The sequence below is a fragment of the Podarcis filfolensis genome, assembly GCF_964270895.1.
Source record: "Podarcis filfolensis genome assembly, chromosome: 4".
Taxonomy (NCBI): Eukaryota; Metazoa; Chordata; class Lepidosauria; order Squamata; family Lacertidae; genus Podarcis; species Podarcis filfolensis.
The window spans coordinates 41,414,837-41,438,013 of record NC_139607.1 but is presented as its reverse complement, the minus strand read 5'-3'; the positions used below and the strand labels follow the sequence as shown (position 1 = coordinate 41,438,013).

Sequence of the window (23,177 nt, the reverse complement as noted above, 5' to 3'; positions counted from 1 at the left end):
ATCACAGAAAGCTTGCGCTCACAGAACGGGCCTTTTCAACGTCAGAGCAATTCTCTTTCTGTGAACAAAATCTCCTTCTGTTCATGGATCAGAAGTGATCCACAGCAATAGTTGTATCACCATGGCAACTACAGTACATAGATTTAACCATGAAAGCACCCTGTAAGGAGGCCAACAAATGTGCACTCCTAATCTATGTACTTTTACACTGAATAGCCCAATAGTGCAATATCTTCGCGAACTCTATAGAGGGGTTAAATTACTAAGCACCACACAGTTCTCCAAGTGCCATCACAGGCCCAGTTATGCTTCCAGGACTACCACCATGGTAGATAGGTTTCTTACTTTATGGCAGATAGATGTCCCATCTGAAAGCAATCAACGCAGCATGATGCTCTTCCATGTAGTTTTGAATTATGCATCTGTTTTTAGAGGCAGGGCACACTTTTACTGAGGGCAATAGCTACTGATAACCAACCAAGTTCATTGCTTTACAATGAAACCAAATGTGCCGCATGCTGCTTTGCATCAATGCGTTTAGTGGGTTATTTCCACAGGAATAACTTGAGTGATATGCTGAATATATTGTGTGCATAGCCCTTCCTGTTGCTTTTCATAGTGAGGTATAACCCTTGCAAAAAAAAATCCTCAGCATACTTATAACTTGAGTTTGTAACATCAGAAATGGTATGAGAAAGCAATAAAGAAATATGCCCATTCTGAATCATTCGGTGAATGTCCAGGTTCATCACAAGAAAAGGCCTTAAGAAAAAACGGCAAAGCAGAACCACTGAAACATCTGTCTCCAAGGAAGAAAGTAGAAAGCAATTCACCTCTTTTTTCCTTTGTTAAAAAAACCCTGTTTGCATTAAGAAAAAAATAACTGGAATTTTACAAACTTTATTTTTAGTAGTACAGAGAAGCTTTACAAAGATATGTGCAATTAATGTCTTGGACAGCTAACTGCTGCCATGAATATCCCTGCAAAATGGAAATGGTCATTCAATACACTATTTTAGGACAGAAACGTCCATGCTGAAATTTGAATGCACAATGGTGCCAGAATATCAGCTCCTTTCAGCCTTAGGCGAAGTGTTACATATGAGCCATCACTGAAAACTGATAATGGAAGATACTTTAAATTCTAATCTCAGCTTTTAGCTCCCTGATTCATTTCTAAAACATTTCATTTCTGTCTAATTACAGAATTTAATGATAAACTGTAAAGGTTTCAAGCCAATCCAGCTAGGCTTGAGTGATAAATCTTCCGGCTTGCAAATCTTTATGCACTAAGTAGTAGTTTATTAACCCTAAAAAATAGACCCTCTATAAAAAAAACTGAAGGCTGCTTTTGCTGAGCATCAAAACAGCAGTGAATTACAGCAAATTTCTTAGAACATATGATTAATTTAAAAAACACAGGGAGATTGTATCTTTAGTCAACCCACACAACAGCCCATAAACAGCTAAATCCAGTCAAAGTTAAGCACTTCAAACCCCATTGATTTCAATGGGACTTAGGCCTGCACTTAACTCCCTTATGTAATCAGCAGGACTAAAGTGATTATATTTGAATGAAGTGTGTCCAAAGATTATTGTTTTACTTTCTAAACATCAGCTAATAATCAACATATTTTGATAAAACAAGAACATTAGATCTGTGCTCATAAAAATAGTGGAAGCTGAATTTATAGTCAAATCTTGACAGACCTATGCCAGGTCAAATAACCTTGTTTAAAAATTACATGCATTTTCTACTGGTCTGCCTACAGAATACAGGTTTTATTATTATTATTATTCAAGCATATTAAAGCTTCTAGAGTTTTCTTACTGCTGTCAAGCAGCTGCTGTGTATTATTTCCTTATGAAAAAATTGCAACACCTTTATAAAAAGGGAAATATATGCATTTGTATATAAATAACTCTATATATTTTATTGGTATTAACATAATGCAATACCATACATGGACCTGACAGAAATAAAACATTTCAAAATACATCTTAAAATTCTCTCTCCATAATTAGTATGAAATATCAAGAATTTAGCATTGACATTACAGTACACCCTTAGCCAAAAATAGAAAGAAAATCCACATCCAATCACAGAGATACAGGCAAAAAATGATCCATAGGAGACCCAAAACATAATGATAGACAATATCTGAATCTACTTAGGGAGACATTCCATCGAAATCTTGGCCCCTCCAAATTGCCTCCTAGGGATCCTGAAGGATTTACAGAGAATACCTTATGTCTATGCTGCAAGGCAACATCACTCACATTTAAATCCTAGAAGGTAAGGAGAAATTGAAGATTTCTATCTGCAGTTTGAAACACACCAAAGTGAGGCATTATATTAACTGTCATAAAATCAGTATTTGTGCACCATCAGATAAATCATTATAAACTGCTTAACAAACTCTGTTGCAATCCTAAGCACACTTACTTGAAAACAAGGATTAAGCTACACATGACAGTATTTAAACCCAGGTCTGCTTCAATTACATATTAAGTGTGGAGTAGGGATGTGATTTTTAGGCCAACTGAACCTTCCACATGTACACTGCTAATAACCACCTTAAAGCCTCTCCCCAGTCCTTTTCTTCTCCACATTGAGCTCACTTCTGGAATTGGAGCTCAGCTTAGAATAAAATGTCCTGTGGGACAAACTGCAGGAAGATACAGCACATGGAGGAAAGGGTCACCAGTCCCCAAAGGCATACAACCTTTGCTTTTAAAAAGGAATCTGTTCACATCCTTTGTGGACATTTTTGGTAGAGATGTGGATTTAAATAAATGGTTCTGCTACCATCATGTGTAGTTTGAGCCTAAATCCCACTGAAATTAATAGGATTTGCTCCTAAGTAAACACAGTTAGAATTCGGCTTTAGGTCTTGCAACAGTCTGTGCACACTTGGACTTGACAGAATACATTGAATGAGTATTATACAGCAAGTTATCTTCCTTCACTACTGTGAAATACACTAAGAATGGTATTAGCTTTTGCCACTTTGGATGAATGGAAGTAACTGAAGTTTTCAAAATATTTTCAAAATATGATTTTATAGTTACCACAGCTGATCCCTCTTTCCTTCCTTGAAGACTGCAGAACACACCTGAGTATCACCATAGCCCTTCCCCTGCCATCAACCTTTCCCCCTTCTGTTTCTCCCAAGTTGGTGAGCAGTATTTTCTGCAACTGTATTCCATGTAGCCTGGGTCTGATATTGTGCCTAATCCCTCTGTAGAAAGGATGCATTCTTCAAAATAAAAGCAATAGATCTGGCAAGAGGTTTGCCCTTTGTAAGACTTTCCTGGAGGCCCCTTACCCAGGCATTTGGTTGTCTATGTTTTAAAGTCAGTTCTTTCTTAAAAACATCAGTTATTCAAGAAGAATTGATTGGCTTTCAGAATGCAGGACATTAGAGGTTGCTTGCAAGAGGCTGAAGATGAGTCTCCGTCGTGCCAATTCTCTCCGATCTAAATTCTCTAACCAATAGTTTATCAATCTCTGAGTCCAATCGGTTCAGTGCCAAGAGAAGTGGATCCGAGTTGGCATGGGGAGGTTCTATCAACTCTCGCAGTGCTTTAGCCTAATATGATAAAGCAGTGATACAATATGGTGAAAGAACTGTGATGGGCTGTTATTACTATATCATATTAGAATTGCATTAGTAATACAATCATGCAATCTTGATAAAGAGAGAAAGCATATATGGCAAGATTTTCATATGATGTTAGCTCCACAGTGCTCTTTTTTTATTTGCATGCACACATGCGCAAGAAAAAAAAACCCATAGTACTTATTCTGGTATCAGACTTTAGAAGTCTTGGTCTCTGATGAAAGAAAGAAAATTAGTAGGATGCAGTTCTAGATTTTTTCAATTTAAATTAAAATGGTGACAGTAATTATAAAATAAAACTAAACAAAAATGATAAGCAACATATATTTAGTTTTAATCTAATTATAAACTAGGATTTTCCTATTTAATGTGCATTACAAAAATTACGTACTAAGAAAATGAGAAACATTGATTTAGACTGAAAAACCTAACCTTCTCAACATGTTTGTGTTTTTGTTTTAAAAAAACACACACACCTATTAATTTCTGTAATAAAAAAATGATACTGAAAATTGAAGTCTTGTTTATGTTTACACCTTCAGCAGCATATCCAGTATGATTGTTCTAATTAAAATCAACATGAATGTTTAAAAAATCTTCACACTTGATGAGTCCTATGCCTGGTTGAGTTGGCACGCTTATGTAAAAATTTAAAGGAACACTAAGTACATTCTAGAAACACACATACATTCATATACGTATATAAGATGCATCTATCTATCCATCCACATGTATATGACTGTACTTTAATCGACAGATATGGGAGCTCATATATACATAGAGCCTACCCACAACCTGCCTCCCTGATAAGGTAGGGTTTGTATCTAATTAACAAAAAATTAGGTTACTGTCGATTGTGGTTACAATAATCTGATTTCCCTTTTAATTTTGATTAATTAATAAGTTAAAATGCCAGTTACGATGGACAGACCATGGCTGTTGAGCCATAAGGGGGGGGGGGTTATTGTGTTGTTGCTTTTATTTTGATTATATATTTTGTGGTTTCATATTTTTATTTAGTTCTGTGAACTGCCCTAAGATCTCCGGGCATAGGGCAGTATATAAATTCAATAAAATAAAAAAAATAAAAACAAGCACCTTTTGGTTAAGTCTAACCAGAATTTAGAGCTTTTACTTACTCCTAAGCAAATCGGGTTAGAGAAATTCAGCCTAAGCCCAGATCCAACCCTATGTCTCTCTATTCACTATATTCACACGATTCCTAACTGTACAAAATTATTATCATGTCCCTCTTGTGAAACCAGTGGGAAAGGTTTGACTTAGCTTGTGATTTAAGTTTGCTCCTCATTAACGATAAAAGCCGCAGAGGAGCAAAGTAGCTGTGAGTCTTCACTCTGGGAGTTTGCACATTTGTGCAATCCTGGAAAGCCATAGTTTGGCTTACTGTGTCATGTGAAGCAGATCACAATTCTTATATGCTTGGCAAATCATCTGCAGTTCTCAGCGTTATCTGTAAAACAAATGAACTCTAAAGCCTCAAAACAACTTTGCTATTATATTAAGAGCCCAGTGTACTTCCATCTCATTTCAAATTTCCTGATTTATATTAAATATAGGTATCAAAGAAAAGCCTTCAATAGAGAAAAGGATTCCAGGCATTCCGTTCTTTTTGCAAAATATAAGAATGCTTAGGGTGCCAATTTTATATTGGTTAATTGTGTCACCTTCAGGTTCCAAATAAAAACTTTTCCAATGTGTTATCAAAGATCTGCAATCTATCCTAGGAGATGGCCCTTTCTTCTCACTAGGGTCAGTGTAGGCCTGTCCTTTCACACAGCCCCATCAATCTGAAGCAGCTACAGCAATGAACCATCAGGGGAAAAACTTTTAAGCAAACCCTGGTGCCAACTTTGGTCCCCTTGCTACTCTAGCAACACCATCTAGAGCCCTGACAATTTCAGCCATTCCGCCAAGAGGTTATTCACCTGCACATCTTCTAACCTGATGTATGCTGTCCTCTGCCAATAATTCCCTTTCACCATTTACACAAGCCAAAACATCATGCTTTATGCAAGAGAATAAAGGCAGACAAAATCAGACATAAATTTATGCCCAGGGTTGCAAACAACAAGTGATAAAAATAAAAATAGATAAAAAAAACTATTCCTATACAGGTGCAGATTGGTTACACTTGAGAACTAATAGGAAGCATTTCAGTTTTCTAGGACATTCTGTAACAGACAAAGTCACCAAACTCCCAGGAAAAAAGGAAACTGATTATCCCTGTTGATTTGGCTATGCCAATCATTACCCTGGCACTAATCAGAGAAGTAGGTCATTAAACTGAAAAGGACTGACTAGATTCTGTGTTCATATGTACATGGTGCTGATACACCTGCTGCTATCATCTCTTGCATTGCCTGTCACTCTTTTTTCCAGTACTTTGGAAATTACATTTGGCTCCCTTACTTCTGAACTCTCTCTCTCTCTCTCTCTCTCTCTCTCTCTCTCTCTCTCTCTCTGTGTGTGTGTGTGTGTGTACACATACACATACTGTAAGTACTCAATTAAGTGACCATGCCTGTGGCAAAGTGGGTCTAGCTCATAAAAGCTTGTGTCACAGTGCATTAGTCTACCATAAAAACATGGCTACCCTTCTGAAATTTGTATTGCAACAATTTCCCTGCCTTAGGGTCCATCCACACTTCACAAAAGTTTGTGTTTTATCCATTGCAGATTTGTCTCACCTCAAGTTTAGTCTGGGGTTCTGGGTCTCCACCGATGCATTTTACACTGATCTTTTCAACTGTGAATTCCTTGAAACATGTAATATCCTGTCCATTCCACTGTTCCACTTTTTTCCTTGTCCCCACCCTTTTCTTCATCCCTGCATCACAGCAGAGCCACACATCAGGGGCGGAGGAAGGGGGGTGTGGGGAGCTGCTTCCGGTGTCACGACTGAGGGGGGTGACAAAATGGTGGGCGGCACTCACCATGGGGCCTGCAGCACACCCAAGCCATATGTCTCTCCTGGGAGAGACACGATGGCTTGGGTGCCCGCAGGCTCCGCGTTGCCCCAAATGGTACGTCTACTATTGGCACTGGAAAGGAAAGCTGCTTTCATGCTCACTTGCAAACACATATAATCGATTGCAATGTGATGAGCACAAAAGGCAGATACATTTTTAAAAAGCGTGGGGCAGAGAACCAGAGGTACACAAAAGGGGTGGAGGTGAAAGAGGACCACCCAAACAATGCACCACAAGGGAAAGTGCACATTTTTCAGTTCAGGAGCTAAAAAAAGGATCAGATCGGAAGGGGAACAAATTTCTATTCAGGTTTTAAGAGGTTCTGCATTTGTTCCGATAAAGTTCGGGGTATAAATAGAAAGCTTTCAGATCAGTACTATTGATCCTATGCAAATTCTAATAAGTGCAGGACAATTGGAAATGTGGACACACCCTTAATGTTTTTGCTATTTCAAAAACTCCAAGAATCCAAGAATCAGAAACAGGATATGTCAAATAAGCGCCTGTTAGAACCAATTCAATGCATCTTCTCTGAAGTTTATTTTGTTCAGGGGCCAAACACAGCAGAGAATTATTAGAGCAACAACTGATTCCTTGTCAGATGACGAAATCAAAGTATTTCAAGAATGATGCTAGGATTGCTGGTCTTGAGCATCAAGGTAAATACTATCAGATGCTGACAGAAACAATGACGAATCTTGTGTCACATGAAATACTAACAAATTTATTATGTGGACCAGTTCCCATAATAATATTTCAAACCCTGGTTTGATCTAGCTTCAGAAGGCCTCAAATGACACTATGTGAGGGTGGAGATGCAGGACTCAGGGTCAATGGTTGAAAGCCTTGTAATGACTTCTCATATGTGCTGATACGGTTTCTTGGACTGTGATGGACCAGGTATCTCAGGCTACACAGGTGGTATTGGTATGAGGCAGTCTATATATAAATATATATATATTGGAGGGAAAAGGATAAGGAGAGCAATGAGTCCTAGTGAGACATTCCCTGGTAGGGCCAGCAGACTTTGAAAGGTGAGTAGTACAAATCCATTTTTACCTGTAACAAACACTGTTTTAGGAACACAATACACAGAGGGGAGGAAGGAGAAAACACAGCACCTGCATAGGGAGCTACACAGAACATATGCAACACTCCTGGGACACAGGTTCAAGATCTACCACCTGCAAGGAAGACTCTTTTGCCTATGAGCCAGAAAAGAGTGCCAAGACAAGAAACAAGGGCAGTCTCAGGGACACACAGTGAAAGCAGCAGCCTCCACTGAGTCACAGTAGGTCACTTTGGTATGGACCAAGGAAGTCACTTTGGTGCTGCTAACACAGCAGTTTGACTTCACCCCCAGAGACAGACAAATGCCAACAACTCACAGTTAAAATGATGGTTTCGTATTTGTTCATTCTATTTGCATCAGTAAATTCAGAACCCATTCAACAGAATTTCAAACAGATAAAATGTTACTGCTTTCTGATTTTGATGAGAATTACATTTGTGCTAGTGTTCTTACATAAGCATGACTATATTAAATATTCTACAAGCCACTGATTTCAGTCCTTTTATTGCTGTGTAAACTGGAAAGAAAACTCTGATTTCAGCCTATTAGGAAAGCATCTGGGTACTAAACACATAATATGCTGCACTCACCAGTGTAATTAGAGAAAATCAGAACTATACAGGGATTTCATTAGGACGCTGGCTCTTATTACAGAAGTCAAGTGATGCAAATGCTATGAGATCTCTAGTGCATTACAGCTTTGCTTAAAGATAGAAACAACCAACAGCTTTGCTATCGTTTCAGTCTTTCCATATGTGAACAAGAATGGGTTTGTTATTTTTTAATGTGAAACTCTTCTAGTTGCATAACCAAGTAAATAAACAAAGGAACAGAAAAGCAAAACAAACAAACTAGGGAACCCACTGTATTCTTATTTTTGTAAATCTGTTCATTGTGGCAAAAAAGAACCTTTTGTGCTTTAGTCTATAAACACAATTCTTCTCATAATTGTAATTCTGAGGCTCCTGAACCTTCTAAAACCTTGTTCTTTCTCTCAAGCTTTCCCTGCTTGATCTGCCTCCTCTTGCCACTTCCATTTCATGTACAATCTTAAACTGTGGGGGAAGTCTATGATGATTGATGTAATGAAAATTCTGCACATGGCTTAGCAAGTTTGCAGGCACTTAACAACAATCATTTTGCACCTTCTGTGGTCCATTTTCCCCATTTCAAGTGCCACTTTCCTTCCTCTGATACCTTCTCTCTAATCAACTGCCTATTTGGTGCTTTCTGCAAGCTAGGTGCCCAGTATAGGCAAGAACCAGAGCCCTCTCTATTTGACAGGTGCATGAGATAAGCTCATCTAGACATCCTTTGGGCTTTAAAGTTCCGTATCTAAGCGTGTGTGTGTGTGTGTGTGTGTGTGTGTGTGTGTTTTCTGGCACTTTCCCTGGTACAACAGTGTTTCAACGCTGAATTGGAGCAAACAGCAATTGGGTTTTCAGTGGATAGTCACGTACTGCGATTCAGAGGTAAAATGAAGGTTTTTCCTGCAACAAACAAAAAACACTCAAGACACAGAGCTTTGAAGCATGGACCTATGCCTAGAAAGCACGATGCAAAAGGAAGTCTGTACAAGCTCTATATAGTTAATCTTAATCTTAAATCAAAAGACTAGCTTCTTGAAAACATGTTTGGCATCAGAAGTTTCCTAATCCTGCCTGAAGGCCTTTAAAATACACCATGCTGACAGCTATTCAACTCCGAAGGTTTGGGACTGATTAGACAATGCCTTCCATATGCTACATCAATATAAGTATCTGTTAAATCTAAATATAAGATATTATTATTTTATTTATTATTACTCTATATCCCATTCATTCTCCAGGGAGCTGAAAGTGGCCTACATACCCACCTCCCTATTTTATCCAGAAACCCTGTGAGCTAAGTTAGGCTGAGAAGTGTGACTGGCCCAAGGTCACCTGGTGAGCTTCACAAATGAGTGTGGATTTGAACTCTGGTCTCCCAGGTCCCAATCCAGCACGCTAATCCCTACACCACTAACCTGATTGTTTTAAAATAAAAAAGGAAGCGCATTTAGACAGCACAGTGCTACCACAGCAAATAATTCAGAATTCAGAGTGTGCGTGCCAGAATCTGAACAATGCCACTTTAAGCTGCTGATCTCAGATCTCAATTGTGTGGGTAGATACCCGTCGCCTTGGTGATGAGAAAGTCTGTGGGAAGGACAGGAAGGAGAATATTTCATAGCTCACTGCAGAAACTGGCAGGGTGAAGTGTTGCCTCTGAATTCGGCAGTGATAAAGCCTGAAACCCATCAACTGCTGCTACCTAATCACAAGTTGCCACAGCAACATAGATGGGAAACAAGGGATGCTTTTCATAATAACATTAAGGGATGAAAATGCTCAAACTTGAGTATTGGTGTGACCAAAGAGCAACTACAAAATATCTACCTTCCCCAACTTTATTCCTTGCACCTAGGTCACTTTAGAGAAAATAGCTTTGCTGCGATGGACAGATGTCAACACTACGTGCTGAATCTATTATGTGCCAAATTTTGAATCACAACTGAATATGAATTGCAAGAATATATTTTTTTGATGACAAAGATGATAACCATGAAGCACTGTTTGCTTGCACAAAACTCGGGGGGGGGGGCGATTGCAGTGAATCTTCCTGCTTCATTTCCTGCCCCCAAATAATCATGGTAAATTTAACAGATCACGATTCATGGAAGTTTTTAAACTATTTCAGAAGTGTGAGTGAGGCAGGTAACAACCAAGGAAAGAGGCTTTTCTGTAGCAGAATCTGCTCCCTAGAGAAGTTCACCTGTACTACATTTTATACATTTTAGCTGGCAGGTTAAGACCTTAATTTTATTGCCTTATGCTTGCAGCAGTGACTGGTTTATCTGTCAATAACTTTTATATGGCCTGGGCTACTTGCTGTTTTATCTGGTATGCTTATTCAAAGACTAAGCCTTGTGTTCTTGTAGCCCTACTTTGGCCACCTGAATAAGACCCTTTTGCATCCTTTTGATACTATGCATGGGTAATAGACCCTTTGTTGATATTAAAAGGAGAGGAATGCTTATATTGAGCGTGTGTCCTCCATCCCAAACTTGGTAAGTTAGGACTAGCACCTTGAATGTATTTCAGATGCTAATAAGCAGCCAGTGCAGTTGCTGAAAAAAGGTAACTGACTATGTCCTTGTTACCCTATTACAGTTAGGAGGCATGGCTATGACTTCTATCCAGTTCTAAATTCTGAACATTCATCAAAGGCAGGGCCATATATTTGTTTTTAAATCTTAATAACCCACCTTTCTTCCATCATGGTATTCAAGGTGGTCACTGTTCCAGACAATGAACAGACAAACTCCCAAGTGGTCACTGTTCCAGACAATGATTAGACCTGCTTAGCTTAAGCAAGGTGGTGGCCTCATGTACCTTCAGACAATACAATGAGACTAAATAAAATATATTAAGTTATGATTTTCAAAATAAATCGGATGGAAGATTTTTATAGGGAAAAACCTTTAGCTATGGTTCTGTGTTATCACTGAGGCTCTGAAATGGCCAATCCTCAAAGTGGGAGGGGGGGAGTGAATAGCTTGAAAGGCCCCTTTTAGTCTATGAAGGGCTGCTGATACGAATTCCACTGCAGTTAACAAAACAAAAAAAATTAATTGGCACTATTGCCCCAGAAATTAGTAGCAAATCTCACTCCAGTGGCATTCCAGTGTACCTTATCAAAAGGGAAGGCTAAACCCTAGATTGTTCAACCAGTTTTCATGAAGCTAGTCAAGCACTGCTTCCAAATACTGCTTAAATACAGAGATTGATGCACCTGGATCTGTGAAAAAGGTAAGTGCAGCTTGTTGTTATTATTATTATTTATTGAATTTGTATACCGCCCTATACCCAGAGGTCTCAGTGCGGTTCACAGAATATCATCATTATGCTACTGAAGTTGCACTTAATCGAGTGTCAATCTCTTGAGAAGTTCCATATGCACATGAAATAGTATATATGAAATCTATAGGGGATATCTGTCACAGAATGTCTCCACAGCCATGCTCTAGTCTCCACCTTATTTAAATCATGCCTCTTCTCCTGCAAAATGTTTCCTACCTACATGCTGTATCGCACAGATGGATATCTCAAGCTGTCAGTGTTCTTGCTTGCTTACATTAAACCTACAAAAAGTAATGCTTGCCTCTCACAAGTATATCCCTAGTTTTAATCATACAAAGCCAGGACATATACCAGCTCCAATTATAATTTGCTGTTATAGAATAGCCTGTGCACCTTGTAAGCATCATGCTTGCCAGCAAAGACTTAAATGTCTCTAACCTTGTCTGTATCTTAATTTTAAAAGCTTATTGATTCACTAATCCTTATGGCATTAACTTTAACACTTGATATTGATGATTTAAAAATAGCTCTTCTTGCTTCACTACTTCACTGATACTGCTGTCAAAAATGTAAGATTTGGTTTTGTGACAGCTTTCCTAGGACAGCTGGGAGCTGTTCAGAAGCTCATCAAAATATATTCTATGTTTCTGTGAGCTACATACTAAAATAGTGCTATAGCTCCATGAAAAATTGGTGAAAGCAGTTCATCATTTTCATACCCTCCAACATTTCAAAGAGGAAAGGAGAAACATTATTGTTTATGAGTACCTAGACTAGGCCAAAAACAGGCCCAGGGGAAGGCTGTGTTATAACAATGGTGAGTTGTGAGGTGTAATCTACTAGGTTATACTCTACAAACACAAAGGGCATAAGAGACAGGAAATGCCATTAAGACAGGATATTAATTGTGTGACTGAAACATTTAAAAAATATTAATAGCAGCTGCAGAGCCCCTAATCGTATTGAGGATCACAGCACAAAGGGAGGGGGTTAACCCTGTTCGTTTACACCATGGTTTCAATTAAAATTGGTTCCCCAAAGCTGCTTGATTCCACTGGCAGCGTGGAGTGGTACCAATGGGAATTAAGTAAGCAAACGTAGCTATTAAAAGTATCAAAAATATGTTGGCTTTGAATGCAAAATGCCACTCTTTTCAAAAAAGAAATCTATTCATCTCTGAAAAAACTGATGGAGACATACCCTGGCAGAGTGTACTCATTAAATAATGTTTTTGACAGACTAAGGAAGGAGACGTTGAGCAGAAGCCCTAAATTAGTAGTGAAGATACTGCAGGCTGATCACCTCTGAAGAGATAATGTTTTCATAAACCTAATTCTGAATTCAACAGAAACTTAGGGTAAACATGCTGCTTTTCATTTTATTAGGTCAGTAATTCCCACACTGTGTGCAAAGAAACTTCAGTGTGCTGTGAGAACCGAATTAAATTAATTCAAGTTCCCCCTGAACTCAAAATACCCACTTAGTGAAGAGACAGTTCACTGCATCTATGCATAATTCGTATGCCCAGATTCAGTAACTTGTGCAGAATCAAGGAGGGATGGTCTCCTCTGAGGGTGGGTAATTCTTTCTCTTACTGCTGGGGGCCACTAGGTGGCGCATCGGAAGATGGCTGACAATAACATCTCTCCGACCCACACGAGGTAATTTGGAGGCTATGATGGGGGTAATTAGCCTCCTTAACCCCCCAGGATTATGGGGGGGACGGCCCTTGCCTGCTGTGCCCTATACCACCCCCAAATTTGTGGGGGTGGGGGCACTAGGCACAAAGCCCTCCTGTGGGATTCCGGCACTCCTTGATGCCGTCTCTGATCCGCGCCTCTAGTTTGCAAGAATCTTCAAAAGAAACAATTTGGACGAGATAAATTGCACATACTTCAAGGAAAAAGGGGGAGTAAAGACTGCTGACAGAAGAGATCTCTGATAACAAGGCAAGAATAAAATATGAGAAGATACGACAAGATACGGTATTGCAAATGACTGAGGGGGGAGGGGGGAAAAACCTTCCATTCCTTTTTACGTGTTTTAACAAGAATCCCCTCCCCTAATAAGTCAGAACTTTAAGGACTTAAGCTGTGATTTAAGGCTGTGTGGAGATAAACTTTCGAACCAAAGCAATGTTTCAAGACGAAGCTGGAAAGTTAAGAGTTTTGGAATGACGCAGTTAAAAATGCCGTCGCCATCTTGGGAGGCATTGTTGGAGCTCTTGGGTCTGGGAGGAGAAAGAGAGAAATAGTGCTGTTTACATATCATGGATTAACTCCTCCGTGGGATTTAAGAGCGAAAAATGCCTGATTTATGATGGAAAGAGTGATGTTATCTACGAAGGAGATATATGGAAACCATCTGGACTTAGATTGGAAGAACGGGAAATTCACACAGGATTATTATATTTGCTTATCGGCTTAAGGAGACTAACAGAAGAGATCGTAAAAGAAAAAGAGAAATTATATGAACAAGATATGATGTGGAAACACCAAGATAAGACTGGATAGAATTGGGAACTTTGTCTGGACTGATTGGGACTGATTTGGACACTAACGCAGTAATAAGAAGATGATTTGAATCCCCCTTTGGATCTTGAAGTATGGGTTCCCCCAACAAAATTTAAAAATTTGGCTTTGTAATTTGGAATTTATGTGATGTGATTTAATTTGATGTGATTGGCCAGTTAATAAAAATTATTTTAAAAAAAAATCTTTCTCTTACTGCTAAGGCTACAATCCTATTCACATTTAATGGAGGAGCCTCACTGAACACAGTGGGAGCTGCTTCTGAATAGACATGCATGTGATGGTGCTGCAAAAGTAGTAAGAGTTTCAAAGTGGCATAGGTACACTTTCAATTCAGAAAGGAGTGTGCTGAAATATGGCTTATGACATATGGTACACATACAGCAGGCATTGTCCGTAAGATTTATAGACTCTTATAGTAAATGCATACCTTCCTATGGACCTGCATTGAGCTAGCACATATGCTTTGCTCTGTTGTTTTATATTAATAAATATATAATAAAATAATGTTATTATTAATTAGGAACAGATGTCAAGCTTTCATTGAGTTTCTAAGTTAAAAAGGAAACTTTGCGTTTCAACAAGAGGCACCACAAATGTTTAAGTTGCTGAAAGATGATGGACAAAGCAATCCCAACTGGGAATAGAGAGCTGCAGTGTGGCAAAGTTACCACCATATTCAAGTCCTTGTTGGCTTTTCGTCATACTTCAGCATATGGCTAATATAGATGGCAGAGAATATAGGACATACTACAGCAGGCATGGAGGCTGAATGCAGTCCTCCTGTGTGGCCCTTGGCCTTCTCCCTATATCACTCCTTGTACTGTGATATGGTATGTTCATTGCAAGGGTGGAGTCAGGTGTGTGTAGAAACCTCTTAGATATGCAAGAATCACATTCATTGCTCCTCCTACATTTGTCTTCATCATTGCATCAACCACTTTTTCCTTTTCACTTCAGGACATGGGAATGTAACCCTCTGGCTGAAAAATGCTCCTCAACCCTCTACCATAAGGTATTCACAAAATGAGAAGTAACATACAGTTCTTTCAACTAGAAGACTGTTTCTTTTTACAGAACTTGGTACTAGAAGAGCATATTCATTACCAATCATAGTTGTCAACTTTCAGATTTGAAAATAAGGGACCAGCAGCCTCGAAAATAAGGGATCAGCAGCCTCACCTGTCCCGGGGACAGTCTACGGGATAGCAGCGGGAAACAGCGCTGGAATAAGGGAATTTACCACATAAAAAAGCGAAGGTTGACAGCTATGTTACCAATGTATCAAAACACTTAACTCCCAAAATGAAAATATTTATGCTTAAAAAAAAAAAGTCTGTAGTTTAGCCAGATATTATCTCAGAGGAAAGGTGTCTTGCTTCAAAACACTTTAGATAGCAACTTTTTCAGATGAATATAGTAATTACATAAGGCTGTAGCTGAAACACAAAAGAGTAACAGGGTTTAAGTGACACAAAGAATGTCATACAAAGCTTGTTTCTGCAACCACTACTGAAAGAATATGCTTCAGGGAATGAAGCAAGCTCTTCATTTAGTTATTGTAAGACTGGGAGAAAATCAATAATAGAAAACAACAGAGTAATTCATAATGAAAAACACCACTAAGGAATATATTACAACAAATCTACTATGGTATCTCTAATAAGAAAGAATAGAATGCTCAAAGAGGAGTTGTCTTTTCATTGCAAGCATAAACAAAGGAAAACAAAACAAAGAACTAGTAATGTATTTCCCCCATAATTTTTATTAAAAGTTTTTCATCATACAATAAAATAAATCAACAACAAACTAATCTAAGTAAAAAGAGAAAACGAAAAAGGAAGAGTTAAGTAAATACAAAGGTATCTTAATCCTTGTTTCACACAGAAGGGGATGTACCTTCCCAGCTCTCACTTGGGAGCATCCCTTTCTTCTCCCAGCCTCCCATCCTGGGAGAGCTTCCCCTACCTGACTCTCACATGGGGTCCTTCACCAGCCAGCCAACACCTTCATGTGTATACAATCCCTTCGGTGACCCAGAGTATAGGACACCAAAAACAAAGCAAGAAGAAACAGAAGAGAAAAAAGCAAGAAGATAAAAATAATAAAAGGCTGAAAAAAGAAAATAAAGGAAAAGAGAAATAAAAAGGGCTTCTATTTATCCATCTGTCAGTTTTATATATATATAAATTATTCAAAATATTCACTCCAGAAAGGTATCCAGCTTTTTCTTCTTCTGTGAGGCAATATTATCCCAGGCTTCAGATCCAGACATCTCAAGTCCATTCCTTTTCCCTTCCTTACACAAACTCTAAAAGAGGTTCTCCAATTATTATCACTGATAAATGTCAAGAGTAGTCTTCCTCCTGTCCAGCACAATAACTTTTACCTTCAATGTTGAGAAGCAATAAATCCTTCATCTTTATTCATACAAGGGTCTCTTTCCTGTAATTAAGAGTTATTCATTAATTCACACCCAGTTCCATATCTTCCAATTCCCTGTTCGCTGTGGTTTTCCATCCTAATTTATAAAAAAAACCAGTACTTCCATTTTCTCTTCTTCCATTCCACTCTCCTATTCTGGCAGTCATTTATCAATATTATTTTCCAAAGGTTCAGTGTCTTCTTTAACCTCATCTTTCACTGGTCTATTTTCATTCACCCTTTTAGCCTTCTCAGCTCTGATCTCAAATTTTAATTGCTCATCCAGTAATCGCTGCATGATGCCAACAGTCAATGGGGTGTCCAACAGTGTTTTTGCCATACTGAGTGTTCTTGGTCTTATTAATAACTCACTCTCCACCTTAAAGTCTTACTGTCTCTGCCTTAACAGCTTGACTCTCCCATCTCCGTATCTCCAGACAGCATTCTTTTCCCACAGAGGCATAAATAAAACTAGTTTCAGTTTGCAGCCAGTACTTTCATCAAAGGGATGGAAGGTTAAGAATAAAATAAAAATTTCTAACAGTTGGAATGCTCCTTATCCACTTAAAATCTTTCTTAGTCGTAAACTATTAAAACATTCTTTCTGTTTTGCTTTCAGCCTTTCAATGATCATCTCTTCGTAAGTCAGTTCACATTCCAGATGCAAATTTCAACAAGCGGAGAGATCACTTCAGTTATAATTTATAACAGACTCAAAAGTAATTAAAGAAAGGGAGCTTTTGCCCACTATGCCCTCAGGACTGACCCTCAGGACTATTATGTTGTGTTTGGACACGATTGAAATTCCTCTGTTCTAGGCCACTCTCTTCTCAGAGAGAATGTAATAACCAAGATTTATGCCTTTCGCTATCATTAATCACCACATAATTATCTCTGTCGACAGACTGTTCACAAGCGATATCTAGTCCGCCATTTTCCTCTCCAGAAGTCAAAAGAGCTAACAATGTACTGACAAATATTTTGCCTAATTTAAATCAGTTTAAATCAAACCCCTACCTTGCTTGCCTTTTTGGCCTTCTAACCACATGCATCCCACACTGTCAACAGCACATAGGCCCCATGTCAACAATAATCAAATTGGAGTATCAGAAATAGTGATGAAACTGGATTAGAAGTGAAACCAAATTTATAATGAAAGAAAATTTGGGAAATCAATTTAAGTGACTAACCTTTGAAAGCAGCAAAAGCAGTAACAAAGACTGATGAACTGGGAAGAAAACCTGGTAAGGCCTCAATTTATCCCCCCTGGGAGTGGACCCAAAGTGACGCTTATTGGTCAGTTGGGTCTGTCCCCTGAGGAACTCCAGCCCATGCCTGCCCACCACTGGCCAATCTGCAAGCAGGCTGGAATCCACCCAGGCGATGCTCCCAGGTTGCAGACATGGCTGTGGCCAGGCCACAATGCCACCTGACAGTGGAAGGATTTGTATTGGAGCTTTAAATGTAACCAAGCATAAAATACATATTTTATACAGTTCATTTTTAGACTTTTATTTCTTATGTTTGGTTCTGTTAAGAACACAAGGAGTGATCATGTCAGGTTATACTGGGTACAGTGGTGTCCCGCAAGACGAAATTAATCCGTTCCGCGAGTCTCTTCGTCTTGCGGTTTTTTCGTCTTGCGAAGCACGGCTATTAGCGGCTTAGCGGCTATTAGCGGCTTAGCGGCTATTAACGGCTTAGCGGCTTAGCGGCTATTAACGGCTTAGCGGCTTTAAGAAAAAGGAAACAAACTCGCAAGAACTCGCAAGACGTTTCGTCTTGCGAAGCAAGCCCATAGGGAAATTCGTCTTGTGGAACGACTCAAAAAACGGAAAACTCTTTCGTCTGGCGCGTTTTTCGTCTTGCGAGGCATTCGTCTTGCGAGGTACCACTGTACATGTTTTTTAAACAAATGAAGGTGACTTATAAAAAACATGTTGGCTGTTAAAGAACAGAAAATTCTTTCCCAGTTGTAGTATACTTTCAACTACTCAACAGAACTTACTCATATTTCTAAAGTGATACATCACTTGTCATTTTTTATAGCTTTGAACATCCAAGATGCCACTGGATACATGTGCATTTATTACACTGAAGAGTTCCAGAGGGAGAAATATAACATGTTAATGGTCCTTCTGCCTGCCTGCCAGGGAAGATTCAAAGAACTAACAAAGTAGCCAGAACATCAACTATACTTAATAGATTCTGTCTGGTGCAGACAACTCAAGTGATCTATATCATTTCGAAGTCTATCCTACCCAGCAAGCCCTTGGGAAAAAACACAGCAACTTAGGTTTACACAGTGGCAGCTAAACCAAAGGATGTTCAACACTGCTTTATGCTTCCCAGATAAAAAAGGAACCACAAAAAAAATGCTGTAAGTATAAATTATATAATCTATATAAAAAGTAGGGTGTATGGTACTTGTTCTTTCCCTTCTTTCTTTGGTGATCACTCGTAGCTGAGTAAGATTGTCTTCCATGAACACCATCTTAACAGTGAGTCCGTAAATGACTGTGGAGGTCAATTCTGGATCCACGCGGTCTTCCACAGCGGGGAGAGAGGTTTCCAGGTGGGAGTTGATCTTGGTGAGGGGTTGTCTTTCTCTTAGCTCGTTTCTCCTTTTCACCTTGAGTTCATGCTCCTTCAAAGTCTGTGACACCTTGGTAAAGGCTGTTCTCCAGTTGGAATGCTCGCAGGCCAGTGTTTCCCAGTTATCAGTGCTTATGGTACTTGTATACCAGGATCCATTATTTTTAGGCATATAGTAAGCCATGCAACATTTACCATTTCAAATTAAAATGTAGCTTCTTTAATTGGTACACATGAGTTGCATGTCTCATGTGATTGTTCTAAGTCACTTTGTAAGAGCCATGGTATCATTTAATCTTCAGGTACACTTACGTTTGCCAGAGTGTTTATCATGCATACAGTGTAAAGCATGTAGAAGTATGATTGGTGCAGACTGTTATCCTTATTAGCATCAAGTTATTCACTATTACTATGGTGGTATGACCACTTTGGTCTTATTTTGTACACTGTTCTGATATCTAAATGAAGAGGGTGTTTTAAAAATTATTAATTAAAAATTAACTAATAAATAATTTTAATGGCTTCAGCTCCTTCCACACACAGCTCCAAAAACATATTAGATATGAGCCAGGAAACTAGAAAATTGTGTATTCTGCTGTAAGTCCTCAAGTGTTCAGGGAAATACATCTCTCATTGACCTTTTAAGCTTTCATTGTGGCAGATAGCAACACACTGTTATTCTGCTCAGAATGTTAAACAGCTAAGGCAAAATTTATGGCCAGTTTCAGCACTTGCATTAAGTATTTTCCACCAGTGCTATGTGCTTTCTTCTCTGTAGCATTGCCTTTCTTAACCTAGTAGATGGAATATACACAGCAAAAATAGTTTTCTCTCTTCGCATTCTACAAAATGAGAGATGGCTGAAGTAGGTCTGAATGAAATGAAAGAAATTCTGAGAGGATCTTCAAAACCCTCTGAGATGAAGGAATCTATTTTACGCTACTTCAAAAATTTGTATGTTGCACCAGAAAACAGTATCTTGCATCTTCTAGCATATTACAAGTATGGCTCACAGTATGGCTTCTCAGCACAAGAAGCATAATTTTATATAAACACATATATAAGGCTCAGAGTTTACTTCTCTTCCTGTATTCCTCAATCAACTTCCCCTTATGACTTATTTTTTTAAAAATATTGCCAGTCTGAATTTTATCCCTGCTCAGGGCAATGAACAAAATAGGAGCGAAAGCTGTGAAGTGGCAACTATTGTTCACCAGGTTTTGCTTCATAAATGTTAAGTATGCAATGTTCCCAGTAAACCATTTAACATTTTGAAAAAGTATTGCTATCTACACTTATCACTTTTTTTTCTTTTCTGGTGCCTTTAACATTATCTTAAGATGCAGAAATTAAGCAGGACAAGTTTTTAAACCATATCTCTCTATGTCAGGAAGAATTCCTGCCACTTTTGTAATGTGAGGCTCCAATTAATGACAAAGGAGTAGAGCAGTAAAATATGTGACATGTACATATACTGTAAAATAAAGTGCCAATAATATGAGCAGAATACTGATAACCATAGTAACAAGAAACTTGAGTTTTGGCTTGTATGCTCAGTAGCTATTATGCTTATATTTTAGACCCATTCGTTTACTGGGTTTTCAGTATGCAGTAGAAAATGGTGCAGTATTAGTGAACAATCTTTCACTGCATGTTGCCTTTATAAATCAGCATCTATCTATGTTGGAATTTAGGCCAGCCTAATTGTACAAGAAATCCATAACAGCAACAAAGGAGAAACTAGGACCTATCTAGGACAAAATATTGTAGTCAAATCTAACTGGGGGAGGATGACTTTACCCTAGCAATGGAATACTACTCTTAAGATCCAGTCAGGAGCCTCTGTTGCCTTGTGGGCTACTGGCTGGCTGGAATCGCGAGACACTGCAGAGGAAAGGCAGTCTGCTGTCATTCCCACTAAAGGGACACTTCTGAAACACTGATACAGCACTCACACCTGGACCTAAAGTTGTGTTTAAAGAGGCTGGTATTCCACTCTCACCACTCTCCACCAAAGAGCCAGAAAAAAGCGGGGGGGGGGGGGATAGAGAAGAGGCTAGACAAAGAGGAGGCAAAGGTGTTGATGCTAATGTTTTTTAAAATGTTTGGGGTTTTTTTAGGAGAAAGTAGAGAAAATGTGAACCAGCGAGCCACATAAGGTAGAAAATAAGCCAAATGCAAGTAGGGCAAAAGGCAGAAGGACAGACTGAAAAGTCATACAAAGAAAGAAATATATTGTCTCAGCAGAGTAGAGATGGGAGTTTAATGGCAGCCTGACTGCTTTCGATGAAGGCAGGAGCAAACTGAATTAGGAAAGACACCTACTGCCTAACTTAAACTATCAGGATTGGAGCCTTCCAGAATGCAAGAGCCCTAGGACTAGAAATAAATATTTCATATTCACCATCAAAGATTTTCTTTCCAAAGTTTGAAGAACAACACAAACACACTTATCACAAAACAAGAAATTCATGCCTGTGAAAGAAACTAGCATCCAAGACAGAAGCACACTAGTATAGGCAAAATACCCCTCCATGAAAAAAAATGATAATAAACATGAAGAATAACTGTGCTGCGAATAAAGCTGTTCTAAAATTTGATTTATCAAGTTAGCATGCATAAAAAGTTAATTTTTGTGTCAAAAGCTAATTATTTCTACTATGTACAGAAAAAAGGTATGATCAAAAGTCATATTCACAATTAAACAATTTCCCTTTTCTACATGCAATTTATTTCTAATCAATTTTAAATATAATTAGTGCTTACTTTCATCTTCTTGGTTTTCTGGTGCAATTTGCCTTCCCTCTTCTTCTTCTTCTTGCTCTTTCTGTGGCAATTCTTCCTGATGGCTGGAGGCACTGACAGAGAGTGTGTGGCAGCAATGGTTGAACCCACTATCCCGGGGCAGAGTATAACTGCGGGGCTTGCCCCCATTCCCATTTAGGGCTTGCATTTTCTCACCCTCCACTAAAGGGAAAGGGCCATAGTGATCCTGCAGGTGGCACTTTTGAGTAGGAAGAGTTGACTGCCGCCTGTGTTCTGGAGAGATAACAGCTGAGTCAGAGAAAACAGAGTCCTCAAGTGGTAGAGTCTGAAGGTAGTGCAACCCTGAGCTTGTCAGTGGAGTCTCTATTAAATCCTGCCAAGAACGTCGCTGGCTGGCTGTTTTGCGGATGGGAGATTCAGTAGTACTCCCAACTGGTTCCTGACGGAATTCCTCGTGTGAAGATTGGGACTGGGAAGTTTCAGTGGAAGAGAGTCGGCTATGCTTTGGTTCCACAAAAGGGCTTGCGCAGCTCATCTGCAACATGAATATAGATTCCGGTTTCAGGTCAATTATGAAGATAGCCGAATGTTTGCAATATTCAAAGGCTAGCAAGGATATAGGTTTTATTATTAACTTATGTATTTTCCAACTCCTAGTTCATAAAAGTTCTAAACAGTAAAGAAATAGTGCATGCAACATCTGTTTGTATAAACACCCAGGAGATGTATCTCGCAATACTTGTAGCCAAACAATTACAAGTTCTTTTTACCACTCCAGTCTTTGGGCCCAGCTCTGATATTCTCCCAACTGTTATTACAATGAAGGTAGCTATTTAATATACTTAAGAATCCCTTGATTCCACAGTTAATAGAGTTGCTGTTTTATGATAAAGTCACCCTCATAATGCATTTGAAAGGCAAGGTTAATCTAAATAATAAAGGCAATATTCAGAAAACAGTGTGTTACCAAACTAAGTGATTCAAATAATGGTTCAGTTACAGCTAATAGTACTAAAATCTGATTTTAGGCGAAACCCTGCAGATCATAGAATAGGAAAAAACTTGCTCCTAAGAAGTTATGAAAATGCAGTCACTGAAATTTACAGAATGCTATAAGAATTTATGAATAGCCTTTAAAGAATAATCCAGAGAACTCCATATGTGCTTTTGTTAGTTTCATGGGATCTACTGTGGCATACAAAAATCTGGAGTGTCAGTCCCTACACTACAAATTATATGAATGTCAGAATTAAATGGTGGTTTTATTTCAGTTTGAAAAACCAGAAGCTGTCACA

General features: G+C 38.7%; 1 protein-coding gene across 3 annotated transcripts in view; it reads right to left on the bottom strand.

Moving 5' to 3' along the window:
• CNKSR2 (connector enhancer of kinase suppressor of Ras 2) overlaps window positions 1–23,177 on the bottom strand; it is a 133,805-nt gene that overhangs the window by 9,873 nt on the left and 100,755 nt on the right. For 2 of the 3 annotated variants that reach the window (XM_083612261.1, XM_083612262.1), the window contains one exon: window positions 21,883–22,417. In XM_083612261.1, the coding sequence (XP_083468387.1) occupies window positions 21,883–22,417 (535 nt within the window). Of the gene's footprint in view, window positions 1–1,517; window positions 3,594–21,882; window positions 22,418–23,177 lie in introns of those variants that run through there. The other variant, XM_083612263.1, reaches the window with a different exon arrangement.